Below are 25,159 nucleotides of genomic sequence, written 5' to 3' on the forward strand. Positions count from 1 at the left end.
ATTGTAGAGAAGTACACAAAATTTCATTTTAATTTTTATTAATCCAACGTAAAAGGTCTTTCCACGATCATCAGTCCTGCAGGGTTGGGTTGAGGTACAAAGTATCTGCACCACATACTGTAGTTCTGTCGTGCCACCAGTGAACAAACACCTCTGAACCCGAAGTCCAAAATACACCCCAGGCACCTCTCCAGGTCTTAAGTTAGAACCCGAGCGTCTATTTGGAGTCAAGCTGCTCGGGCTGAGCGCTGTGAGCGCTCCTATGCTGCGGTTCATGACCCCCGTTGATATTCCAACAATACGGCCCGCCGTCAATTCAAAGTCGCTTTCATGCTTTTCTCTTCATGTGCGTCAGTCGCTACCGTTAAACGTTGCTATGACGAGTTATGTAAAACGAGCATTTTGAGCAGAATTATGCGCGTGTGAACTTTTTTTGATGATGTACTCCCAGTTTGCATCATTAAAAATGAAAACTGACTCAATTAAGCAAGACAGGGTCGGATGTCAAAAATCGACTGACTGAAACACAGTTTGCTGTCATCTTAGCCTATTTTTTTCCTCTTCCAAGAAATCTAGAGAACATTGGGTTTTTATAGAAGGTCCAAAATTGCTCGCCAATGATCAGACCGTGAATGAAATCTAAACAAAGACCTTGGCAAGTGTGCGTCGACGACTGCTGAATGGGCGTCCTTGTCATGAGTGTGCATCAGTATGTGTGCATTGCTGTGTAAATGCTTGTGTGGTCCGGCCAGCTGGCATGCGAGGCCGGCTCGTCGTTTACACGTTATTTACAGACGCACAATTCACAACAAAAACAAAACAAATGAACATCAGCCGAAACTCCCCAGGCGGCTCCTCATTAGGCGCCGCGGATTCCTCCGCAAGCGGCACTTGGACTCCATCTTTATTAGGAGTCAGAAGTTGCTCGGTATTGACAAAAATGAGCTTATACAGCAAACATTAGTGAACGGAAAAACAAATACAGCTTTTCCGCTGCATAGGACATGCTTGGCACAAGTCTACGTCTCTGTTTTCCACTCCAAAATGCTTAGGAGAGAAACAACGCGTTATAAACACGTCGGTCGGATGCGTTGAAACACGGAAACAAAAAAAAAAAGCAAGCGTCTAAACGTTTAGTTCTCAGGGAATCTCCTGTATTTATTTAGTGTCTGAGAATATTGTCGTCGGCCACAGTAAGAAGATACATTTTATCTGAGAGGAAACGGGAAAGCAGACTGAAGCCTGGCAAACGTCAGGAGGAAAATGAATCGAGAAGTCAAATCAATTTGCCCGACTGTGTAAAGAGATATTAAATTAAACTGAAAGGGAGAGCTTTCGTCATCCAGCAAGAAAATGATGACCCAAAACATTGGGGCGGGAAATAGAAGGCTTTAGATTGGAGAAGTCAATGTTGTGGTAAAAAGGGAGCCAAGTCTAAAGGCGAAGCTCTCAATTTGGCAGTCGATCTACGTTCCTGCCCTCACCTATGGGCACGAGCTGCGCGTCGTGACCGGAAGAACGAGATCCCGGATGCAAGCGGCCGAAATGACTTTCCTCCGCAGGGTGCCCGGACTCTCCCTTCCAGATGGGGTGAGAAGCTCGGTCATCCGGGAGGGGCTCAGCGTCGAGCCGCTGCTCCTCCGCATTGAGAGGAGCCAGACGAGGCGGCTGGGGCATCTGATCCGGATGCCTCCCGGACGCCTCCCTGGTGAGGTGTTCCGGGCACGTCCCACCGGAAAGAGACCCCGAGCACGACCCAGGACACGCCGGCGAGACTATGTCTCTCGGCTGACTTGGGAACGCCTCGGGATCCCTCCGGAAGAGCTGGAAGAAGTGGCTGGGGAAAGGGAAGTCTGGGGATCCCTGCTGAAGCTACCACCCCTGCGACGCGACCCGGAAAAGCGGTAGATAAAGGATGGAAGTCAATGTCCAGACTTGAACCCTAAAGAGCGAGCACTTTACTTGGTAACGAGTACATTGAAGGGCGTTTAAAATGTCAAAACATCAACAAAAATGAAGAATTTGCAGTCGCCAAAATCCTGCAAAGGCATTACAAAAAAATACAAATGTGTGTTGACATCATTGGAACACTGAAGAGATGACGGTATTGTTATGATTTGCAAGTAAATATTGAGTATTACCTACCCCGAATGCATTGTAAAAGCAGAAATCTCTTTGGTCTTACTTTTGAAGGTGCGTGTCGGCTCGAGATGTAAATGTCGTCGCTCTCGTCACGTCCATCCGAAACGTTTTCTCCCAGCTGAAGAAACCGTTGCAATACTTTTGAGAGAGCATGAAAATAACACCAGGTTGGACACGAAAGAAGGAGAAAAGGATCTCTACAGGTTGGCCAGACAGAGGGATAGAGATGGGAAGGATGTGCAGCAGGTCAGGGTGATTAAGGATAGAGATGGAAATGTGTTGACTGGTGCCGGTAGTCTGCTAAATAGATGGAAAGAATACTTTGAGAAGTTGATGAATGAAGAAAATGAGAGAGAAGGAAGAGTTGAAGAGGCAAGAGTGAAGGACCAGGAAGTGGAAATGATTACTAAGGGGGAAGTCAGAAAGGCACTACAAAGGATGAAAACTGGAAAGGCAGTTGGTCCTGATGACATACCGGTGGAGGTATGGAAGCAATTTGGAGAGATGGCTGTGGAGTTTTTGACCAACTTATTCAACAGAATACTAGCGGGCGAAAAGATGCCTGAAGAATGGAGGAAAAGTGTTCTCGTTCCCATTTTTAAGAACAAAGGGGATGTTCAGAGCTGTGGGAACTATAGAGGAATAAAGTTGATGAGCCACACAATGAAGTTATGCGAAAGAGTAGTGGAGGCTAGACTCAGGACAGAAGTAAGTATCTGCGAGCAACAGTATGGTTTCATGCCTAGAAAGAGTACCACAGATGCATTATTTGCCTTGAGGATGCTCGTGGAAAAGTACAGAGAAGGTCAGAAGGAGCTACATTGTGTCTTTGTGGATCTAGAGAAAGCCTATGACAGAGTACCAAGAGAGGAACTGTGGTACTGCATGCGTAAGTCTGGTGTGGCAGAGAAGTATGTTAAAATAGTACAGGACATGTATGATGGCAGCAGAACAATGGTGAGGTGTGCCTTAGGTGTGACAGAGGAATTTAAGGTGGAGGTGGGACTGCATCAGGGATCAGCTCTGAGCCCCTTCCTGTTTGCAGTGGTAATGGATAGGCTGACAGATGAGGTTAGACTGGGTTACCCTTGGAATCCAGTTGATGTTCGCAGATGATATTGTCATATGCAGTGAAAGCAGGGAGCATGCAGAGGAACAATTGGAAAGATGGAGACATGCACTGGAAAGGAGAGGAATGAAGATTAGCCGAAGTAAAACAGAATATATGTGCGTGAATGAGAAAAGTAGAGGGGGAAGAGTGAGGCTACAGGGAGAAGAGATAGCGAGGGTGGACGACTTCAAATATTTAGGGTCAATCCTCAATCCAGGGGAACGGCGAGTGTGGTCAGGAAGTGAAGAAACGGGTCCGAGCGGGTTGGAACAGCTGGCGAAAGGTGTCTGGTGTGTTATGTGACAGAAGAGTGTCTGCTAGGATGAAGGGCAAAGTTTACAAAAACAGTGAAGAGGCCGGCCATGATGGACGGATTAGAGACGAGAGGTGGCACTGAAGAAACAACAGGAAGCAGAACTGGAGGTGGCAGAAATGAAGATGTTGAGGTTCTCGCTCGGAGTGAGCAGGTTGGATAGGATTAGAAATGAGCTCATTAGAGGGACAGCCAAAGTGGGACGTTTTGGAGACGAGGTTTGAGAGAGCAGACTCGGATGGTTTGGACATGTCCAGAGGCGAGAGAGTGATGTGGTGAGGATGGAGATGCCTGGCAAAAGAGCGAGAGGAAGACCAAATAAAAGGTTTATGGATGTGGTGAGGGAAGACATGAGGGCAGTTGGGGTGTTGAGAGAGGAAGATGCAGGAGATAGGCTAAGATGGCAAAAGATGACACGCTGTGGCGACCCCTAACGGGACAAGCCGAAAGGAAAAGAAGAAGAAGATGAAAATGACAACGGCGGTGTAACACGACGATTCCTATGATCGACATGTTTCGCCCATCTTGAGGTTCGTGTCCTGATGCGTTCAGCTGGAACATGACAAGGTGATCAGACCTGAAAAGAAGCCCGAGGCCAAGTCTGGGCTATTTCAAGTTAAGCCCAATTAAAATAGTAGATGGAAACCTCGTTCGCAGGGGGCAGGACGGGAATCGACGGCTCAACTCATGAGAGCTGAAGGCTAAGAAAATTCACGTTCGTGTGCAAAATCATCACGTTTATCAAGATTATTATTACGGAAAGAGACCCAGGGGACGACCCAGGACACTGTCTCTCGGTTGGCTTGGGAACGCCTCGGGATCCCTGCGGAAGAGCTGGAAGAAGTGGCTGGGGAAAGGGAAGTCCGGGTATCCCCGCTGAAGCTACTTCCCCCGCGACCCGACCCGGAAAAGTGGCAGAAAAGGGGATTATTCCGACATTGCTACAAATGCATCCGGATAATGACAATCACACTCGCCGAGATGGTTCCAAAATGTCCCCAATAATACATAATTCAGCTACACTGTCATTTTGGTGTGACGTCACTGATGCTGCAGTGGTACACACACGCCCGACTTTGGTCCAGGCCGCGTGGGATCAGGTCCCGCTCAGTGATGGTGTCGATATCTGCCCTGCGACTGTCTGGCGACCAGTTCAGGGTGTCGTCCGCCTTTCGCCCGAAGCCAGCTGGGACAGCCTCCGGCTCTCATGTGACCCTTGTGAGGATAAGCGGTTCGGATAATGGATGGATGTCATTTTTATCACATTTGAAACCAAACCTTGCAAATTTGAGATATTAAATATTTCAAAATGTTTCAAATTGTAGCCCACCTTTATGACTTTTCGCCGACTTACTGTGACTTACATACTATTCAATTCTACATCTGCAGTCGACAAAGTCCGGCCACAATTGTGCCGGTACCTGCGCTGCCTTCTGCAATATTTTGTAGCTCCATAACACAAAATTCTTTATTGATGGAGATTATGTAGCGCGGACATTAGCTTCCATTCTATTTTTGAATAACCAAAACTCCGAACAATCGTAACTAACGCGTTGTAGTCCCGCCCTGCCACCCCCGTTGGAGTCCAATAAAAACACCCAGAAAAGAAAAAGGAAATATTAAACATACTTTACATTACCTTACATACTGTATCGAGGCCCAAACTCCTCTCTCATTAATTTTGAGTCTGTCGATTTCTTTGGTGCTGAAAGAAAAGCTATCTTACAATTTCGGAAGGTATCGCAGCACTTACAGTACTGTACACGTTAACTTTTAGTCACTGAAGTGATTAAAATGGCATAAGAATAAATACCGTATTGGGGAAACGCTAACCGGTTGATAAGGCCAAAAGAAAGAACAAGAACCCTGAAATGATATCTGTTTTTGGGAGCTAACAATAGCCCTTTGTGTTGCTTTTGGATTACGCCGTCGCACGCACTGGAGGGTGGGGGGTTTTTTTTTTTTTTCATTTTTTTTTCCCCACTGCACGATAATAAAAACAGCTCCAAGTCAGCTGTGCAAGCTGTGTCAACGTCTCCCTTTGTGGACAGAATTGTAAAAAGCGTCCAGTCGATCGGATCGAACACTGGGCCGTTCGGCTCCGTCCGCTCAGTCATCTTTGGATTTTTTGCCATATCGGATATTGGCTGAGAAAAAAAAAAAAAAAAAAGGATGTGCGATACGGCAACACCTCCAACCCCCGACGGGAATACGTTCCAAATAAAAGTGTGGTGACCTGTGCGGTACGCAGTCCGCCGCTCTGAACGACCTTTGTATCATATTTGATTGTCGAGGTCCAGTCGCGAACGTTTAAATCATCCAAAAATCTCGAGATCATTTCTTTCGGGAAATTGACGGGACGGACACCCCTGACATCAAACGACCCGAGTCCACAAAAGAGTCCAACTAGTAACCGAAGGCATCGGCACCACGCCACATTGGCTCCCTCCTTCTTCCCCCAAATCCGCCCCCAGAACATAACCTTAATTGAAAAAAAAAAAAAAAAAAATGGCACCGTACTGTACCCCAACAGAGGCCAGGTGGATTGTTGCAGGGTGCATGTTTTTTAAACTGCTTTCCATGAGAAATTGGAGGGTGATGCCGGGAGTCATCAAAACTGACCTGACCTGACATAAAAGTATGCAGCCGCAATCGCAAATTCCGGAAACTGAACGGACATGTTTTACGGTCTTCTGAGTCAAGCTTGCACTCAAAAGCTGCAACAACGCACCCACATGTAAAACTCGAACAGTCTCGACAATCGTCAGATGGCATCCCATAATCAAAATCGCGTGACCTCGCCGGGTCAACATGCATGCTTCGAGGGCGGCACGGTGGCCCTCGCGGTTCTGAGGTCCCGCTGTGACAGTCTGAGCGCTCCCGGTGCTGAAAAGTCTCCTCGTGATTCATGCGCATGCGCGTATATTTAGTAAACTTCCAGCCAGTCTGAAACATGCCCACGCCCGTTGGACAACTTGTCGCCGAGCGTTCGCGTTCGCGACGGACGTCTCGGAAAGACGAACACAGCCGACGTACATATACGTGGATCTCTTTTGATCAACTTTTGTTTTAAGGTTAGGCAATAACGTACGTGAGCTCCCTCTATGTAGAAGGAGGGGAACTACCAGACCGGGGGAATTTCCCAGTAAGCGCCTGCTTCGTACCCAGAGTTCCCCTGTTGGTAACGCATGCTCATGAATCACAAGGAGCCTTCTCGGCACGGGAGAGCGCCCGGACCATCGCACCGGGTTCGATCCCAGACCCGGCTCACGTGTTCTCCCGGGTGGGCACTCCGGTTCCCTCCCACATGCCAAAATCAGGCGACATCAATTGTACACTCGAAATTGCCCCGTCGGTGCGATTGCGAGGGCGGCCGTTTTTTCCTCCAAGTGGCCTGCGGTCGGCCGGGAACCAGTTCAGCCTCCTGCCCGTCGACGGATTGCGAGGATAAGCGGCGAAGGAAACGGACAGACGGTATCGCAAGTGTCTCTGAAATGGCTTTTCATTCCAATAATCACCTTTGAGCGGCATGCGAGACAAACGAGTTTGCCGCTTGTTCGGGATCCGAATCTGCTTTCTTCCTTCCTGCCGCAGTTGAACAGAGCATCTCTGTTTTCGCTTTGAATCGGCCGATTAGACGCCAGTCACTCCTCGCTGGATGCGCTCGTTGCACATGTTGATTAGTCATTAATTGGCAGCTTTCATTATTTGAGAGCAGCAGCGTAAAGTGGGGCGATAAGCGAGGGTCTGCCGTCATGCCGGGGGAGACTGAATAGCACCGGGCCGATGAGAGGAAGGTCTTCTTGGAATCCTAATTGGATGCGGATTTCTGGAGAACCGCAATAGCCAGAGGAATCCTCTGGACTCGTACGAGTCGGGGGTATTGGGAACCTCCGAAGGGTTAGCTAGCTTACCTTAGCCAAAGAACAAAAGTACTGGAATAGAATCATGGGCATACAGTCACGGGTGTCCTTGGTCTGAACACGATCCAAACCGCAAGTGGCACTATAAACAGCAACCGGTAATTTTAATATTTAATCCAGTGTGGAAGAAACGCTGCAGATGTGTGACCGCGACATTGTGGGGCTGGGGGGTATGTTGTGAACGCCAATCATCTTACATATGCTTATGAATGCTAACATGAATCTGCTTAGGAAGTACCGTCGACCCTGTTCGTGAGGCTTATAAAGGACCGAGCCCGACTGCAAAAAGCAAAAATCGGAAAATAATTGAGATCCTGCGCCATCGGGTGTCGAGTTGCCGGCGAGATAAACGTCACAAACTTGCCCGTTTCAGTCATGTTTGGACCAAAACCAGACCAGAAACTTGACCCATTGCACACTCTTGAGGTTAGACCGGTAAGCGCGGCACCGCCTGATGTGCTGCCCTTTTGAGAATTATATTTCTTGGAATTTCTGATTGAAGAGCAGATTATGCATTGCAAAGATTATTAATAGAGTCCTCATATTTGCAATAAAAAGACGAGACACAGAAAAGAGTGCCGTTCACAACCCAGACAAATGTTAATGATCAAAATGGAAACTTAAAAAAAAAAAAAAAAAAAAAAAAGACCCCCCCCCTCCCCCATCTCCTCTCAAATGCATGTCCGCCCAAAGTGCTGGAACCACGCCCCGCTCAATTGTCAACTGCCAATCAAAAACCGGAGAAATGAAGCCCACTTTTGTGCAGCAATTATTCATAACTTTTTTTTTTAATCCTATGCGCCCCGACAACTTTGAGCAAGCACAGGCAGAATCCAGTTCCGAGCCAGGAGACACTGACAGGCCTTAGAATCAACACTGTTCCTTGGGATTTTTTTTCACCTCCCATTTTGATATTATGAATATGTACCAGTCCACTAACACGGCAATTACCACCAAGGTGAAGGCATCGTGAGGGAGGCTGGACTCGTGCCCTTTCCCCCCTAAACCAGCGGCCTTTTGAGCTATGCCCAAAAACCCGGGAACACAACATGCATTTTCCTATGCGATATCTATGCTCAACAATTCAGTACTACACAGTTGTAGTAACATTAAACCTCGTATTAGACATATATCACATACAATAAGTATCCTTTAAACCTCGGTGATGCATTTAGGAACAAATTGCAAACTTCCATCCATCCATCCATCCATTTTCTGTCGCTTTTCCAGTCGGGTCACGGGGGAAGTAGCTTCAGCGGGGATACCCAGACTTCCCTTTCCCCAGCCACTTCTTCCAGCTATTCCGGAGGGGATCCCGAGGCGTTCCAAAGCCAGCCGTGAGACTTGGTCTCTCCAGCGTGTCCTGGGTCGCCCCTGAGGTCTCCTTCCGGCGGGACGTGCCCGAAACACCTCACCAGGGAGGCGTCCGGATCAGATGCCCCAGCCGCCTCGTCTGGCTCCTCTCAATGCGGAGGAGCAGCGGCTCGACACTGAGCCCCTCCCGGATGACCGAGCGTCTCACCCTCTCTCTAAGGGAGAGACCGGATACCCTGCGGAGGACGGGATCTTGTTCTTTCGGTCACGACCCACATCTCGTGCCCATAGGTGAGGGTAGGAACGTCGATCGACTGGTAAATTGAGAGCTTGGCCTTTCGACTCAGCTCCCTCTTTACCACAACGGACCGATACAAAGTCCGCATCACTGCAGACGCCGCACCGATCCCTCCATTACGAACTTCCTATCAAGGGTTTTTGAGTCTAGTGACTGATATGCGTCGCGGTCAACTCGTCTGACTTTGGCGTGGGCAGCGTGCATTCAGAGTTCCCACTCGAAGACAACGTGAACGTGAGTGCGAAAGGTTGCTTGTCCGCGCCTGCACGTGCGTTGCGACTGACCGGTGAGCCGTCCGGGGTGGAGTCGGCTGGGATAGGCTCCGGCCCCCGCCACAAATAGCGCACTTGAAAAGGGATGGATGGGTTTTTAAGTATCTTTCAAAACATCCAAAACGTCGTACCCAAGCGACAGTATTTGGAAAATGAACTCGGGATAGAGTTCACCTGGAGATGAGGCTGACAAAAAGGAGTCCGAGTTGACGGTCACTGGATTCTATTTCAACTCCGGACAGTCCAAAAAAAAAGGGGTTAGTTGCTTTCAGGTCCAGTCAATTGATGGACATGCACTGCGCTGCGGTGCCCCAGCAGGCATTGGGTTAATGTCATTACGTCAAGGGGGGGTATAAATAGTGTTTAAGCCTCCGCCAATGGGAGGTGAATGACTGGAGGCTGACGCAAGACTCGCTGGAATGCTGCCCAGAGCACAGACCAAAGCTTTTATAGCTCCAGTACCGCTCAATAGAATGCGTCCACCACGTTTATGCTACCTCTAAGTACAAGCACTTAACTGAAATGACGTACCGCCATGTCATTGGAACCGTCCGTCCGTCCGTCCATTTTCTCAACTGCTTTTCCTCGCGAGCCCGTCCCGGCCATCTTCGGGCGAGAGGCGGAGCACGCCGTGAACTGGTCGCCAGCAAATCTCGGGTCACAGCCAGACGCGCTCGCATTCACACCTACGGGCAATTCGGCGTCTTCAGTCAACCTCACACTCGTGATTCTGCGACGTGGGAGGAAACCGGATTACCCGAAGAAAACCCGGACGGGCACGGGGAGAACGTGCGAGGATTTGAACCAAGGTCCTCAGAACTGTGCTGCCTCACTGAAACCATACATTTCAAATTCAACCGTTGTGTCGATGCTAACGAGGTATAAAGTATCCAGGAAGAACCTGAACTGGTCGAAATGGTGTCTATCGGAGCGCAACCGGCCTGTTCTTCTAAATAATGCGAGATGAGCTACAGGTCCTCGGACTGCGGGAGCGCCACAAGACGCCGCCATAGGTCCGCTTGTTTTTCCATTGTGTACATAAATGAGTTCCCATTTGGACGTGACGAGGAAAGCCAAACATGCGCACATGGCGACCACACGCACGCGGCACAGGGATATGCGGTCACTTTGTGACACATTGTTATCATATTTGCACCGCGATGCATTTTATTGTCAATTTTATGAATCTGTGACAGTCGTCTTGCGCCCTAATTTCTCTTTCAATAGGCTTTGATCCACTCATTTTTTCTTATTCTGGACTGCTGATAAAAATCAGCTTTCTGCGCATCTGGTGCAACCGACTCTTCATGTCATTCGATATGAATTATTATAAGTGCACGTTGTCCGTAAATAATAAGAAACATTTTAAAAAGTAAGAACAAGGGTAATATACGTGCGCCCCCCCCCCCCCCAAAAAAGCTCATAAAATCCATAAAATGAGATGTCACTTGACACATCACTCGTCTAATTGAAATATTTTGGGCCCCCCAAAAATAGTTGCAACTTTCCTGCGATTTATCAAGACAAAACATGTTTTGAACGCTGCAGCGAGATAAGTATACTTTGTGCGTATAATTACGAGCGACGCGTTGCTGTCAACAGGCTTCTGGCAGGCAGAGATCACGTCGGCGCTTCGCGAGCGCCGACTTGTAATAGCAGGCCTGCCGCGGAGGGCCCGAGCGCAAACCGCAGCCGCAGCCGCAGCCGCTGGCCGTCTTGCGCGCAGCGACGGGCGACTGCGACATCACTGAACCAAAGTAGAAACCGACGAGAGAAATTCTCCTTGGTTACGGACGGCAAAGCGTTCAAAACCTTCCTCCTTTGTGTTCAACCTTGCTGCTTGCTTGGGTGAAAACTTTCCACGGCTTTTACATTAAGCGCATATCGCTAATAGGCATCCACAAAATACATTTTTTTGGGTGGACGACATAATATGTCCAGATATGACGTTTCCACACAACAGTGATTTGCTTCGGGTGTCAACGTCTCCGACTATCCGACGCGGACACGCGACTAAGTGAAGAGCAACAAGCACCGGGCTCCCGATAATCCCGCTTATCCTCACAAGGGGCAGGAGGCGGGGTCCACCCTGAACTGGTCGCCAGGCAATCGCAGGGCACATGGAGACAGACAACAGTCGCACTCACAATCACACCGACGGGGCGATTTAGAGGGTCCAATTAATGTTGCACGTCGTGGGAGGAAACCGGAGTGCCCACCCGGAGAAAAGCCACGCAGGTACGGGGAGAACATGCTAACTCCACACAGGCGGGTCCGGAATTGGACCCGGGACCTCAGAACTGTGAGGGCAACCCGTTCCAGCTGAGCCACCGTGACGCCCTCCCAAATAATTACTGGAGGGAAAAAAAAAAAATACATTTAACGTAGAGGTGATTTGCATTTTTAAAAGTGTTTTAATTTGTATGGCGGTCCATCAAAATATTACTTTATGTGAAAGGAGTCTGTGGTGGAAAAAAAAAAAAAAAAACACGTCCAACATGAATGTGGTACCGGGGCGGCACCGAATGCCAGAGACAAATTTCCTTGTGCGTTGTTACATAGTTGTAGTATAGTAATAAAGCTGATTCTGGAGTGATACTCAAAGAGGAGTACAAGTATCACAAGTACAGCGATGCCTCGGTTCTCGACCACGATCTGTTCCAGAAAACGGTTCGACAAGAGATTTGTTCAAAAACCAAAATTGATATTTCCCATTACAATGAATGGAAAAAGAAATAATGCGTTCCAGGCCTAAAACATGTTTTGGAAAGCATTTTTTTTTAGCTTTTCCTGATAATACACTTCATAATAGAAATACATGTATAGTTTAAATACTTCGTATAATAACATAATTTAAGAAAGATATTTATTTTTTGCTTAAAATGTTTGCTTTAGTAGACGTACGCTAGACTGGGAGCGCATTGCCGTATCTGGAGCTACTCGTTTTTTTCGGGCGGGGGGGGGGGGGGGGGCGGGGGGGTGGCATTGGAATAGACAATAACAAAATGCGTCGTGGGTGGGTCAGCTGCTCGCGCCGCGCACATTATGTTATTTCCTGTTTTTTTTCGGCGGCGTGGGAATTCATAACAAAGTGTGTCGTGGGTCAGCTGGTCTGGCCACCCGCATTATGTCATTTCCGGGTTTTGTTGGGGGCGTTCCAGTACCAATTTTTGTCCGAAAACAGACGCAAAACAAATCTTGAACTTTTCGTTTGAAAACGGGGACGTTCGAGAACTGAGGCTTGCCTGTACTATGAGTGTGCCCAGCCTTGTGGACCCGCACACCACTCGAACTCGGACAAGAGCCGGCAGGATTTCATCGGACCCTCCGCCTCATCCAGCTGCTTCCGTCGGGGTGGCGCTACCGATCTTCTTCCCTCTTGCAATAAAATTCTTAAAATCGTTGAGCGGCTAACTTACAATTGCACAGCAACATGCTGCCAATTCTACGCCTGGAGTTTCCTGTTGGGCCCATCACTACACAACTGGCGACTTTAAACCGCATCCACGCCTTGAAGTCTTGACACCCTTTGCACAAACGATCCCGGTCGCTCTGGTGGGCATTCTAACTGCTTCAAATGCAAAATCTTTTGTGCAACTGTGATCCAAAAATAAAATTAAATAAAATGTTCCCTGCCAATTGAGTGTCTGTATTGTTTTTCACACTAGGACGGCTACAAACTATCAGCAATTCCTTGTGTGTTGTTTACATATTTGGCCAACAAAGCTGTTTCTGATTCGAATTACATCTTTAACAAGCGTTTCTTTTTAAATATTTAGATTTTTTTTTTTTTTAACTGAAATATACAATAATTTAATTAATTAATTCAACCCTAACTAACCCTATTACGGTGTTTTGAGAACCACTGAGCCGCTCTCCATATGCCAAATATGCAAATTACATATTTAACAACTGCTTCTTTTCAAATATTTCAATTTTTTTGACTGGAATATATAATATTTTAATTAATTAATTAAAGCACAGTGTTAACGTTCAAACTGCACAATGTTACAGTGATAATAATATTAAATATACTTGCTTTTTTTAACACTATTATGTCTGTGCATACTGTGTTTTTGTTTTAATGTTATTGTGTTTTGTAAAATTATATATGAAAACTCATAAATATATTGTGATAAAAAAAATATATATACACTTTTTTTTTGTAAAGGAACGAAACTTTACTTATAGTAAACAGTTACGCCAACGCTACTATTTTGTACCATTTAGTTGTTGTTGGTTTTTTTTTTGGGGGGGGGGGTACTCGTTGTTTAGATATGCCAAATATGCAAATGAGAGCGTGTGCCGAAAGGTCTGGAAGGTCACTCAAAACCAAAGTCAGTCGAGCTGGACTCCAGTTGAGGACCCCCAGCCAGCAGCCACGCGGTGGGACGAGGCAAGCATGCCCTGCAAAAACGGGGGGAGGAGGAGGGGGGGGGTGGGGGTCCGCAGGAGTGCCGATTGGACGCAAAATGAAAATGAAAAAAATAATTAAAAACGAAAACGAGTATCTCCTCCTTGACTGGTGTTACGCAATCGTCAACAAGTTGACGTGCTGGCAGCACGAAGGCTCGACTTCGACAAACTGGGAAGCAAAAGTCCCCCAAAACAAAACCGAAGCGGGCTGCAACGACGGGACTTTCAGGTCGAGTTGAGGGGCGCGCGCGCACAACTCTCGGGGGAAGGTCGGCTTCCTCCTCCGGTGCTTTCCGGCGGTACCGAACGCGCTCGTCCCGGTCGTAGCACTCACCTCGCGGCGGCCGGCAGGACGGGCGGGCGGGCGGGCGGACTCCGAGCCTCGCGGGTCGGGTCGGGGCGGGCCGGTTCAGGCCGCGGCGGTCAACATTCTCTGGCCGGGCAAAAAAAAAAAAAAAAAGACGAGCGGGACGGCGGAAGACAGAGCCAAGAAGGAAGGAAGGATGAGTCAAGTAGTTGTGAAGGCCGAATAAAAAACAAGAAGAAAAGAAAAGAAAAAGAAGAAGAAGAAGACTCGCAAGTCAGATCATCTCGAGCGGCCGAGCAGGAGGACGCGCACATTTCACGTGCACGTGCACGCGCGCGCAGGCACGCAGGCTTCCTCTGCGCCCCGCCCCCTCGAAGCCTGGCCACGCCCTCCGCGCGAGGGCCGAGCAATGGTGCGTTCAATGGTACTGGGGAAAAAAATCGCTTAATAAGGGGGGGGGCTTACTAGCACTGAAAATGTTGAAAGCGGTGGGGGGGGGGATTGGTACGGAAGCGTATTACTGCCACACACACAAAAAAAGTTGTTTCACATAATTATGTGAATCATTTCAAATTATATGGAACGTATCATAATTGTGTAACGTGTCACATAATTATGTGTAACGTATCACAATTTTGTGAATCATTTCACATAAAGGTGTGGCAGTAATATATGGAAGCGTATTACTGCCACAACAAAAAAAAAGTCGCGTTTTACATAATTATGTGTAACGTTTCACATAATTAGCCTTGCTTTTCTGTGCTTCTTTGCATTGCAAAATTAAAAATAAATTCTACTGTTAGGCCATACAGTTTTAACGTACAGGATAACTTTTTTTTCAATTTACTTTTCAAAAGCTCATTTTAATATTCTACTGTCAGGTCATATAGTTTTAACATCGAGGATAACTTTTTAAATTTACTTTTCAAAAGATCATTTTAATAATATTCTACTGTCAGGTCATACTGTTTAAACAGACAGGATAACTTTTTTTTATTAATTTACTTTTCAAAAGATCATTTTAATGAGATTCTACTGTCGGGTCATACAGTTTTAACATACAGGATAACTTTTTTTTTAAATTAATTTACTTTTCAAAAGATCATTTTAATAATATTCTACACTTTTTCTTCTTCTTTTTTTTTTTTTTAAATAGCAAAGTACCATCTTAGAAATAAACTATTTGTAGTATTGCAGCACAGTCCAAGGTACTTTGCTATTATTTTGCGGTTGTCTGGCACCCCATTTTTGCCCTCAACACACCGTCCAAGCCTCAGAGGCGCAATTCACGCACTCGACCGCAGCGGTGAGACGTTCACTCTCCTTGCAATTCATATCGCATCGTATCATCATCTCCTTGGAGATTGCCACCAGAAGTATTTTGAGCATCAGAGGAATTTCCCACTAGGGGAACTATTATAGGGTTCCTCCTCTTTTTATGTCCCCCCCCTCCCTGTCCAACGTGCTGCTCCACATGTTGCCGGATCTGCAAGCGGCAAGGCTTGAGAGTCATGTTGCGCGGCCGCATCGATGAGTCAGGCCGGCGGGCCGCTGCCGGGAAAAGCAGCCGGACCGTGACGAGCCGAACCCGAGCCAGGGAGGGAGCGAGACGTTAAAAGATGAGATTTCACCAGGCCGGCCGTACTAGTGGAAATGACACCAGTTCCCCCACCCCATGGGATGCAAAATCCAAATCGCTGCAATGCACCTTGGACTACTCCAAGAAAGACGTTACACAAAGCCACTGATGCGATTACAAAATGATATATTCAGTCAAAAATTAGGTCGACAAAATCATCGTGCAAACCTCTCCTGGGGTGGGGCAAAAGATATGAAATGGGGCGGTATAAATCTCTCGCCGTCAGCTGAAAGAGCTTCTATTCATATATAAAAATAAACCAACGGTGATAAGTCGTTTGTTTACAAAATATACAACGCTAACTGTGAAATCTCCTCTATTGTGTGTCAATACAATCGTCCAGCACAGAAGAAAAAAAAAAAAAAAAAAATTTGGAGTGAGACAACTAAAACAAACTTCTCGGGCGTTTATTCCCAGGATAGAACAAACTAAAGTTTTTAGTTTAAAAAGGAACATAAATTAAAACTAATATCTGTTGACCGCACTCGTTTTATTCAGCAGCAGGAAGCAGTTTACACGTGCAGACGGACGCTTTAGTGTCGTCATTTCAAAAAAACGTGAAATCTAAACTCGCGCTGATGGCAGCAATCGTTTCAAAATCAAATACTGTACAGCTGCTCCAAACTGTACACGTTTCACCGCGGTATCGAGTGCGAGAAATCACACGCGCCGAGCTACCCGTTTCCTAAATGTGCGAATATTGCAAAGCCGCGGCACACGCGAGCCGTGTAGTGTTTCTTCGACGACTAACATCTCTGCCCGGCGGTGTGAACACTTCCGTGGGTAATTGAACAAAACCAAAAAAAAAAAAAAAAAAAAGAAAAACCAGAAACGTCAAAGACAATTCAGATCCTCATTGCGAATGTGCTGCGCTAGCGTTAGCGCGGCGCTAGCGCACCTGGTTATAAGCCACAGTACACAGAAAGAGTTTAACGCCAACGCTAGCGCCGCGCTCCCATTCAAATCTTTGATGTGTACCAAGGCTTATAACCAGGTGCGCGCTGTAGGCCGGGAATTATGATATATATATATATATATATATATATATATATATATATATATATATGTTGATATAAGCATCCCTGCAGAACAAGCACACGAAACAGCAGCACAAATTCAAAGTTGGAAGTAGCATTACAAGCTAGCAGGAACTCGGGGCTCAAAGCATTTTTTCCCTCCTTCGCACCAGCATTACTGTAATAGTTGGCATTCTTTAGCACAGCTACAGAAAATACACTCTGAAGTGTCTTTTACCGTGTTAAGGACATACTAACTTGAACGTATTGCACCACATTTGGAATTATTATGATTTTTTTTGTACATAGTAACACTGAGCGACACGACGTAAGGCATCCAAATCTCAGCTGCGGAAGACAAAAATAAAAAGACAAACGGAACAAAAGAGCACAAATCATGTCAAATGTGAAATATTCTCCTTTCGTTGGCACTTTTTCTGTCCATCGTGTTCCAGTTAACAACCTCCACGAGCGGAGTCAAGACAGTTTTTTGTGTTTCGCCGTCGGGCAAGAGGACATCCTGGGAAAAGGGACAGTTTCAGAAGCACCGGACGCGAAGCCAAGAACGAGGAAGAAGGTTGCGAGCTGGAAAACCGTTTTTTGTTCCCGATTATCCGCCTCGGTCACGCCACCGAGGACGGACTTAACGTGGCCGCTTTTGTAAACGTCCGTTCCAAAGCGCTGCGGGTCAAACACGAGCAACTGGGGAATCTTGGAAGTGTTCAATTTCTAAGGAAGACTCGAGGACGAGGACGAGGTCGCGTGCATCGTTCCCATCCTGCCGTTCACTTGGACCGTCTTGGTGGCCACTGCCACCTGCAAACAACACACAAACACGCACAAATGACGGCGTTTTCTCTTCGGACAACCGATTGGCGACCAGGTTGGGAAATATTTTGGCTCTTGCGTATTTGCGAGAATATCCTGAAAGAAAAACTACGCAGAAACTGAAAACATTTTTTTTTTTTCCCCCGCTGTCTAAATGGAGGGTCACATCTATCTCGGTTTTAGTTTTGACTTGTCGATAACTGAATGCGTCTTCCTTCCGTGGACAAAAGGGAAACTTTGATCCACGGGGATGCGCGAGAGAAGCACTACTTTTGACCAATTCCCTCTCCTGAAAACGTCGCTAAAAGTCTTTCTCGCAGACGTCTACCTTTTTTAACTTCTCGGCAGCGGCTCCGGAGCGGATGGCCTCCATCATGGCCTCCCTGGCCGAGGCGGGGTCGAAGACGGCGTCGGCGGGCTTCGACTGGCGCAGGAGGGGCGGAGGGGGCGGAGAAGCGCGAGTGAAAGAAATTGCTGCGGGAGAAGAGGGAGCGTCTGGCCTCTGCTCGCCCGACGCCGACCTGAACTTTTCCAACTCCTCAGCAGCTCCGGATTTTGTCTGAACGGGGGGAAAAAAAAAAAAAAAAAAAAAATCGTGTGAAAATATACCGAACGTCAGACGCCCTCAAAGTATAACGGCTGTGAACTTGGCCTTCAAACTGGAAAAATTCATTAGTCATTATTCATTACACCTACTCGGAGGACTGCGTGATATCGGGAGGAAAAAAAAGGACGACAGACGTGAAAACCAGCACGCAAAATTACACCCAGTAGAAAGTATACACAGTCATTTGTATCAAGTCGACCTGTGTTTGAAGTTTTGAACTTCAAAACATACTGTAGTCATTTGCACATTCCTAACACTATTCATTTTTTTTTTGTTTTTTTTAACGACGCTGTTATTTTACACCTGTTTTAACATATACGCACATTAGTATTGCTATATTTATGTATAGGTTTAAGCAAAACATGCTTTCGTGTACACCAGTTTAGCGCGACGTTGTGCTAACCTTATTAAAATGTCACACCAGGTGACTCTGCCGGTCACTTATTTATTCCGCTGGACTGACTGCACATCAGCACTTCAACATCGCGCAGGACCCTGCAAATTTGACGCACTGCACCGACGGTGCGCAAACCCCGCATTGCGCAGCCCCGCGTGGAAGCGTAGCTGCCGACGGTGAACGGCACCACCGTTCGTTTGGAGGTGACGCGAGACAAACGATTTCCTCGTGCAGCGACGGCGACGGCGTACCTTCCTCAGCCGGCCGGCGCCGCTCTGGGCTCGGATGGCGGCAAGGAGAGCGGACCTCTCGTTCTCGTCATGGGGGGCCTCCTTCGGGTTCCTGGCGCCCGATGACGATATCTAGTCACGACAAAGAGGAACATGGAGGTTATTTATGAGTCTGTCTGCCAAGATATTGGGGTGGGGGTGATAAAAAAAAAAAAAAGGGTACCGTAGTCTATTAGTGTGTAATCTTAGTGGTAACTTTTGGTTTGAATCTTCCACACAACTAGTGCTGGGGGGGGGGGGGGGGGGGGTTTGAGGGGCGATCTCACCTTCCTGAGCCTGTCCTTGCCTCCCGCTGCCTGGATGGCCTCCATGAGGTTGCTGTGCAGAGACGTATCCCTCTCAAAAGATCGACACACTACCGGCTTGAACTTCTTGACCGGTCCAAATAGGTTGAGAGGTGGCGGCGCAGGCAAGACGTCGCTGTCCGACAGACTACGTGAAGGTTCTGGCTTCGGGCCAGCCGCCGGACGTGTTCCCGACGGTTTGGCAGTTGTGCGCGGAGAGCCGGGACCTGGATGGCGGTTCGCTTTCATCTCTCGACTTTCCCGTTCGTTTGTTTGAGCGGGACCACTTGCCTGAAAGTGTTTAATCCGGTCTGAAACCGGTCCGAGCGACCAGGAGCTGTCGCCGCCGCTCCCTTCCTCGTTATCTCTGATTTCTTTCTGGTTTTCCGACATGAATTGAGGGTCGCTCATGGACCTCATAGGACCGGGGTGGCAAAGACCGGCCCTATTGGACTTATTTTCTGTCAGGGATATCTTGGAGGACTGGCGCGGATTCACTTGTACGGAGTGACCGAGTGTATGGAAAGCAAAGTTCTGCGTTAAAGGAGAGGACACAATGTTGGGTCTTGCGGATGCCATCGGGGTGTATCTGTTGATGGCCGATGCCACGTACTGGCTTGACGTACGTCTGGTCGGCTTGAGGAAAGGAGGAAGATCCGAAGGGAGTGCCTGTTGCGGTTGTTTATTACGGTCAAGTGCTGAACTATGAGCCATTTCTGCTGGCGGCTCATTTGTAATATTCATGCATTTACTGATTATTCCGGCGGCCTCGCTGGGCGGAGCACTTTTTGCAGCATTCGTAAACGTGTGTTGTGTTTTCTGGACTTCTCGTCTGTCAGTGGTCAACGTAGTCCCAGGTGCGCGAGTACTTTTGATGCTCTCCGAGGCCACACTTGGGCTACCGGGACGAGCGCATTCTTGCCTTTGGCTGCAGCTCCAAAAGGCTTTGGCTTTTCCGACAAGAGGACACTCCTCGCGTCTGGTAATTGCGCACTCTGTTGCATCGCGCACTTTGTTGTGGTATCCGCGCATTTTCATGATGTTTCCTTGCTCATCGATTTTAATCGCGCCGGCGGTTAATCCGGCGGCCGCATTTTGCGACGCGCCTTGCGCGACAGACGGCTTGGGGGGCACCACGGTGAAGGTTTTCATACCGAATCGAGAGGTGGGGTTGCAAGTGACTTTCCGGGGCACCGAATTCGACCTGGAAATGTGGTTGTCGACTTTTTCTGCAGACGGCGCTCGCTGGCTGGCTTGAGGCGGGCCAACGCCGTCCTCGTGTAAACGGCGAACGCTGCTCTCCATCGACGCGTCCGATCCGAGCGTTGGACTCGTTGTCGACTCCAAAGGTTTGACTGCTAACCGTCCTTGTGTGTCCTCTCTCAGATCTTCCTTTGTAGAGTCACTTGACGCACTCCCCAGCGTGATCCGATAGTGATCGGGTTTAACGTGCACGCCGCTACTTTTTCTCGTGCAAGCGTTGTTGTTCTTGTTGCACCGCTCCACGGGGCTCTCTGAACCTGTGAAATACATTTCAAAAAGAAAAGTGACGCGGCGTCAGATCTGTCAAGAAGCTTCCACTTGGTGTCTTGATGTGACACGCTCACATTGGCTAAGCACAAAAAGTTGATTTATTCCAAGATTTCTTTTGATTTAAACCTATAAAAATGAGGTACGCATAACTGGGAGGAGTCATTGGATTCGCGTCCACTTTCGTGGTAGAAATTGCTTCAGTTTGCCTCAAACGATTTTATGAACCAAGGTTCCAATAATTCATGTGAAGGCCAAACTGAAGCTCGATCATTTGTCTCACCTTTACGATCTGCTAACTTCATGCCAGAGACAACAGCTGCATTACTGTCTTCCAGTATTTCATCGATGGCTGTGACGGGTACAATCATGTCCACTGCAGACAGCAACACACCGGGATTCGTAGATATATATATATATATATTTTTTTTTTTTTTTTTAATGTGAGAGAATAGTTTAAAAGAGGACAAAAAAAAAAAACACTCACTAAAATAAAACAATTGGATTAATATTATCTATTGCAAGAGTGACTCACGGGAGTGAAAATATTATTTTGGGAGATTGAAAAAAAATATAATCAATTCAATGGGAAAACAGTTTCGTATAAACAACAACATTTTGAGGCAGTTCGAATATTACATCATGGCTTGTCGCCTTACCTGGAAGGTTCGCTTCTACGTTTGCCCGATAAAACCGTTTGCATTCCTCATCAAAGTTGTTGCTTAGTTTTCCGGATTTTTCCTCCGGTCTGCTGTGACTGCAAATAAGGAAGGTAGACAAAAAATCTAAATCAGTCAACTTGATGGCAGAGGGCCGCCACCCTCGCCAGTTAGGCCAGTTGCTCACTAGATTAGATTTTCTTTTCGTATAGATCCAGAACCTGATGTAAGTAAGTTTCTCTCGGCTCGTCCCGTTAGGGGTCGCCACAGCGTGACATCTCAGATGAACGTTCATATTTGTTTGGCACGGTTTTTACGTCGGACGCCCTTCCTGACGCAACCCCTCTCGGCCTCATTGGGATACGAACTCACGACCGCTGGTTTACCAAACCAATGCTCTAACCCACTGAGCTTGGATCCAGAACCTGTGCAGATTTGATACGCTTTGAGGGCGAGACGGCCCATTCTGCCAAGTTACCGACATTCCGGCCTCAACAAGACAGCCAAATCAAACTGAATTTGTCTGCCAAGATACTTGGAAAGGTTTGTCGTCTAATAATTCCGATCAAAAAGTTTGCTTTCTAGGAAAAGGGCTTCGTACATAAAATGTCTTGAACCGAGACTTTCCCCCCCTAAATCTCCATTGTTTCATTCCATCCATAAATGTTCCAAAAAAAAAAAAACCCGCTTTTGATTAAGGACAGAAAAGCACAACAGTGCCACTTTTGGGTAGGAACACATTGTGACAATTAAAAAGAACAAAATGCTGACAATTCAACAAAGGAGCTGAGACAGATTACGGTCCGGTAAAAATACTGGCAATGACATCAAGAAAATGCCCCCCCCCCAAAAAAAAAAAAAAAAAAAAAAAACAAGACAGCCAAACTGTTTGGCAGATGAGACAGAAAAGTCCAAAGCAAGATTTGCTTGAATACACACACCTCGCTTGGCATTCAAGTGACCAGAATACCCAAGAACGAGCGCAGGAGAGAAAGTCGACGTCATTGAAGTTGCCGATACAAATTGAATTTCCCTTACCATGTTTCATGACTTTATTTACCTGACATTCGATCCCCAAGTGGCACATCCTTCATCGCTGTCGCTGGAAATGTCTCGGACAGGCCCGGGCAGCATCTCCGCTGCGGCTCCGCAATTTCTCTCCAGAAAGAAGGTCCCGTTCGGGGGTGTGGGTTGGGCGTCGGATGGGGAGCTCACCAGGCCCGAGTCCTCACCATCTACCGTTCCCTCAGAGGCGGCGTAACCTTGGTCTGGTAGACTGCTGCCGCCGCTGCTGTGTCCCAAGGACAACGTCTCACAATCGGCGGTTTCAGTTTCTGGGGCTTGGACGCCGGCTGCCGCTCTCTTTGTCGAATGGAGCCAAGCTGAAGGACAAAAGGGACCAGTTACGTACTCACCAGAGTCACTCGCCATCAACGTTATTAGCAATTAGTAAACCTCAGCAGCAAAAAGAATTCCAACATCCACAACGGTCCAAGAACAGAAAAATAAATCTGTTTGAGCTGCAGGACTAGAAATTGATCGTTCTTGGATGGTACTGTTGGAGTTCTTGCAGCGCTGAAGGCAAAAACAAGAAACACCGGATGCATTTTCACCATCTTGCACAGAGAAAGTATTAGTTTTCATTCTGACGCCACAAACACATAAATCTGAAAACACAAGCCAAATATGTACATACGCAGGCCCAGAGCACAACCGCTTGCGGCTTGATGAAACACGCTTCATGATGTGCGACTGGACGCAGTGTAAACACATCCTTTTGATTACATTTCTTCACAGAACCGTTTTCAGTCCCGGGGAGGACGCTACTGCTTCGTAGCCTCTCATCTCTCCAGTACAGTTCTGCGGAACGGCGAGAGACCCGATTTACCCTCGTCACTAACTTAACTTCTCGGCCAGCAGAATCATTTGGCATTTATCGGCTTTTTGGGTTAGGGTTAGGGCTAACGGCACAAAACGGCGAGCTCATCGCTTTCAATTCTCGGAAATGAGAGCCTCCTTGATTATAATGCGCCACTTGCCGGAACTGATTTGTGTGCGCGCACATCCCCGATCTACTTCGTTGATGATGTGCTGCTGAGTCACAAGGTGAGCCGTCATCATCCTCGCCACTCATTCCCAGCAACAGCTGAGTCATGCAATCGGGCCACGCATACGTGCACTTGTGCGCACATTCCACGTCCCGCAGTATGAAGTCGGCCTGTCGACGTCGACGCCAGCGGGGGTCACGTCTCCCCCGTAGCGACCTCGGACATGTGCTGCACGCGTCGGGGTCTCATTTCATGAGCTAAGCATTATTTTGCCATGCGCTATTGTTGCAGATGCGGTGCAAATTACTCCTGAGTTATGAAACACAAACAACTCAACTTTTGACACCGAGAGTTTTCCCCACATGCACATACGAAACCATCTTTTATTTTCACCACAAAATTCTACGTCTGCAGATTCAATGATTCGGCTCCCTGTCAACATGACTTTGTTTGACGTAACTGAAAAACAATTACCACACGAGCAAAGATTCGTAATATTTTTCAATAATACGCGTTTAAATTTCGGTACCGTAATTCCCGGCCTACAAGCCGCAACTCTTTTCACACACTTTCAACACTGCGGTTTATGCGGTGATGCGGCGCTGGCGTTAGCGTACCTGCTTATAAGCCTACTGGAATTTCCAGCCTACAAGCCGCGACTCTTTTCACACGCTTTCAACACTGCGGTTTATGCGGTGATGCGGCGCTGGCGTTAGCGTACCTGCTTATAAGCCTACTGGAATTTCCAGCCTACAAGCCGCGACTCTTTTCACACGCTTTCAACCCTGCGGTTTATGCGGCGCTAGCGTTAGTGCGGCGCTAGCGTACCTGGTTATAAGCCTCAGTACACTGAGTTTAACCTAGTGCTGTGCTAATGCTAGCGCCGCAATAACGCTAACGCTAGCGTTAAAACTCTGTGTACCGAGGGTTATAACCAGGTGCGCTCTGTAGGCCGGGAATTACGGTAATTCCTAATAGGAGATGAATAAAGCAACAGTAATGGGGAAAAAAAAAATTGAAAACAAATGTTATTCATAACATCCAGATGAGAACAGTGTTACGATCTTTGAAACTGATCATCGGTCTTAAAATAACACATTTGACCCAAATTTATAGTCTACGGTCTCAAAACCAATTCAAAACAATCAGTCTCAGATTGAACACTTCAACAATTGATCTCTCTATATCCAATCATACTATTGACTGATAAGATATCATAATGCACAGCATTGGCATAGCGCCATCTTCACGTCACTCGAAAGTCAACATCATCTGGAAGTGATGCAACTCGGGTGGCGCTCGTATGTCATTGCAGAACCTTCTGACCGCAAGGTTTCTGCAGCATTTGGAGGGGAGCAGAGAAGCGCCACATCATCAACAGGAACCACACGCAGACGGTCCGGATCGGACGTGACTAGAAATGTGATTGTGAACACGAACGGAGCAAAGATTCTTTTAATAATGACAAAGGTGGGGGGGGGGGGGAGGGGGGGGTAGTTGACACAAAGAAGCAAGGCGGCTTGACAAAATGGAAAAGAAAAAAAAAAAAAAAAGAAAAGGTGGACGGTGAAGAGTCAGAGAAAGACTTCAAGAGGTTTTGGAGCGCAGGCTTACAGGACCACAGCAGTACACTAGAAAAAGGGAGGAGGACAGAGGGTGAAGAAAAGAAAAGACCGCGATTACGACAGGAATGGAAATGAGCTCACACAGAAAGAAATACAACAGTGGGCCAGCTAAGAAATACCAAATGAAAACACAAAAAAAA

At 47.3% G+C, this 25,159-nt stretch overlaps 2 protein-coding genes across 12 annotated transcripts in view; both read right to left on the reverse strand.

Annotated features, from left to right (window-relative positions):
• The window catches only part of LOC133500552 (growth factor receptor-bound protein 10-like), a 63,553-nt gene extending 49,152 nt beyond the window's left edge, over positions 1–14,401 (reverse strand). For 2 of the 7 annotated variants that reach the window (XM_061819359.1, XM_061819358.1), the window contains exons 1-2: positions 9,905–9,930; positions 2,186–2,260 (exon numbers count right to left, since the gene is read on the reverse strand). In XM_061819359.1, coding sequence (XP_061675343.1) covers positions 2,186–2,260; positions 9,905–9,915 — 86 coding nt within the window. In that variant the 5' untranslated portion in view covers positions 9,916–9,930. Of the gene's footprint in view, positions 1–1,484; positions 2,526–9,904; positions 9,972–14,123 lie in introns of those variants that run through there. The other 5 variants (XM_061819361.1, XM_061819365.1, XM_061819364.1 and 2 more) reach the window with 5 other exon arrangements.
• A 1,805-nt stretch (positions 14,402–16,206) lies between these two features.
• Positions 16,207–25,159, reverse strand: part of cobl (cordon-bleu WH2 repeat protein) — a 35,192-nt gene continuing 26,239 nt past the window's right edge. For all 5 annotated transcript variants that reach the window (XM_061820791.1, XM_061820792.1, XM_061820788.1 and 2 more), the window contains 7 exons: positions 22,407–22,728; positions 21,347–21,444; positions 20,971–21,063; positions 19,140–20,677; positions 18,835–18,945; positions 17,908–18,138; positions 16,207–17,567 (listed from right to left, as the gene is read on the reverse strand). In XM_061820791.1, the coding sequence (XP_061676775.1) occupies positions 17,481–17,567; positions 17,908–18,138; positions 18,835–18,945; positions 19,140–20,677; positions 20,971–21,063; positions 21,347–21,444; positions 22,407–22,728 (2,480 nt within the window). In that variant the 3' untranslated portion in view covers positions 16,207–17,480. The remainder of the gene's footprint in view (positions 17,568–17,907; positions 18,139–18,834; positions 18,946–19,139; positions 20,678–20,970; positions 21,064–21,346; positions 21,445–22,406; positions 22,729–25,159) is intronic.

This window comes from Syngnathoides biaculeatus, chromosome 5 (assembly GCF_019802595.1).
Source record: "Syngnathoides biaculeatus isolate LvHL_M chromosome 5, ASM1980259v1, whole genome shotgun sequence".
Taxonomy (NCBI): Eukaryota; Metazoa; Chordata; class Actinopteri; order Syngnathiformes; family Syngnathidae; genus Syngnathoides; species Syngnathoides biaculeatus.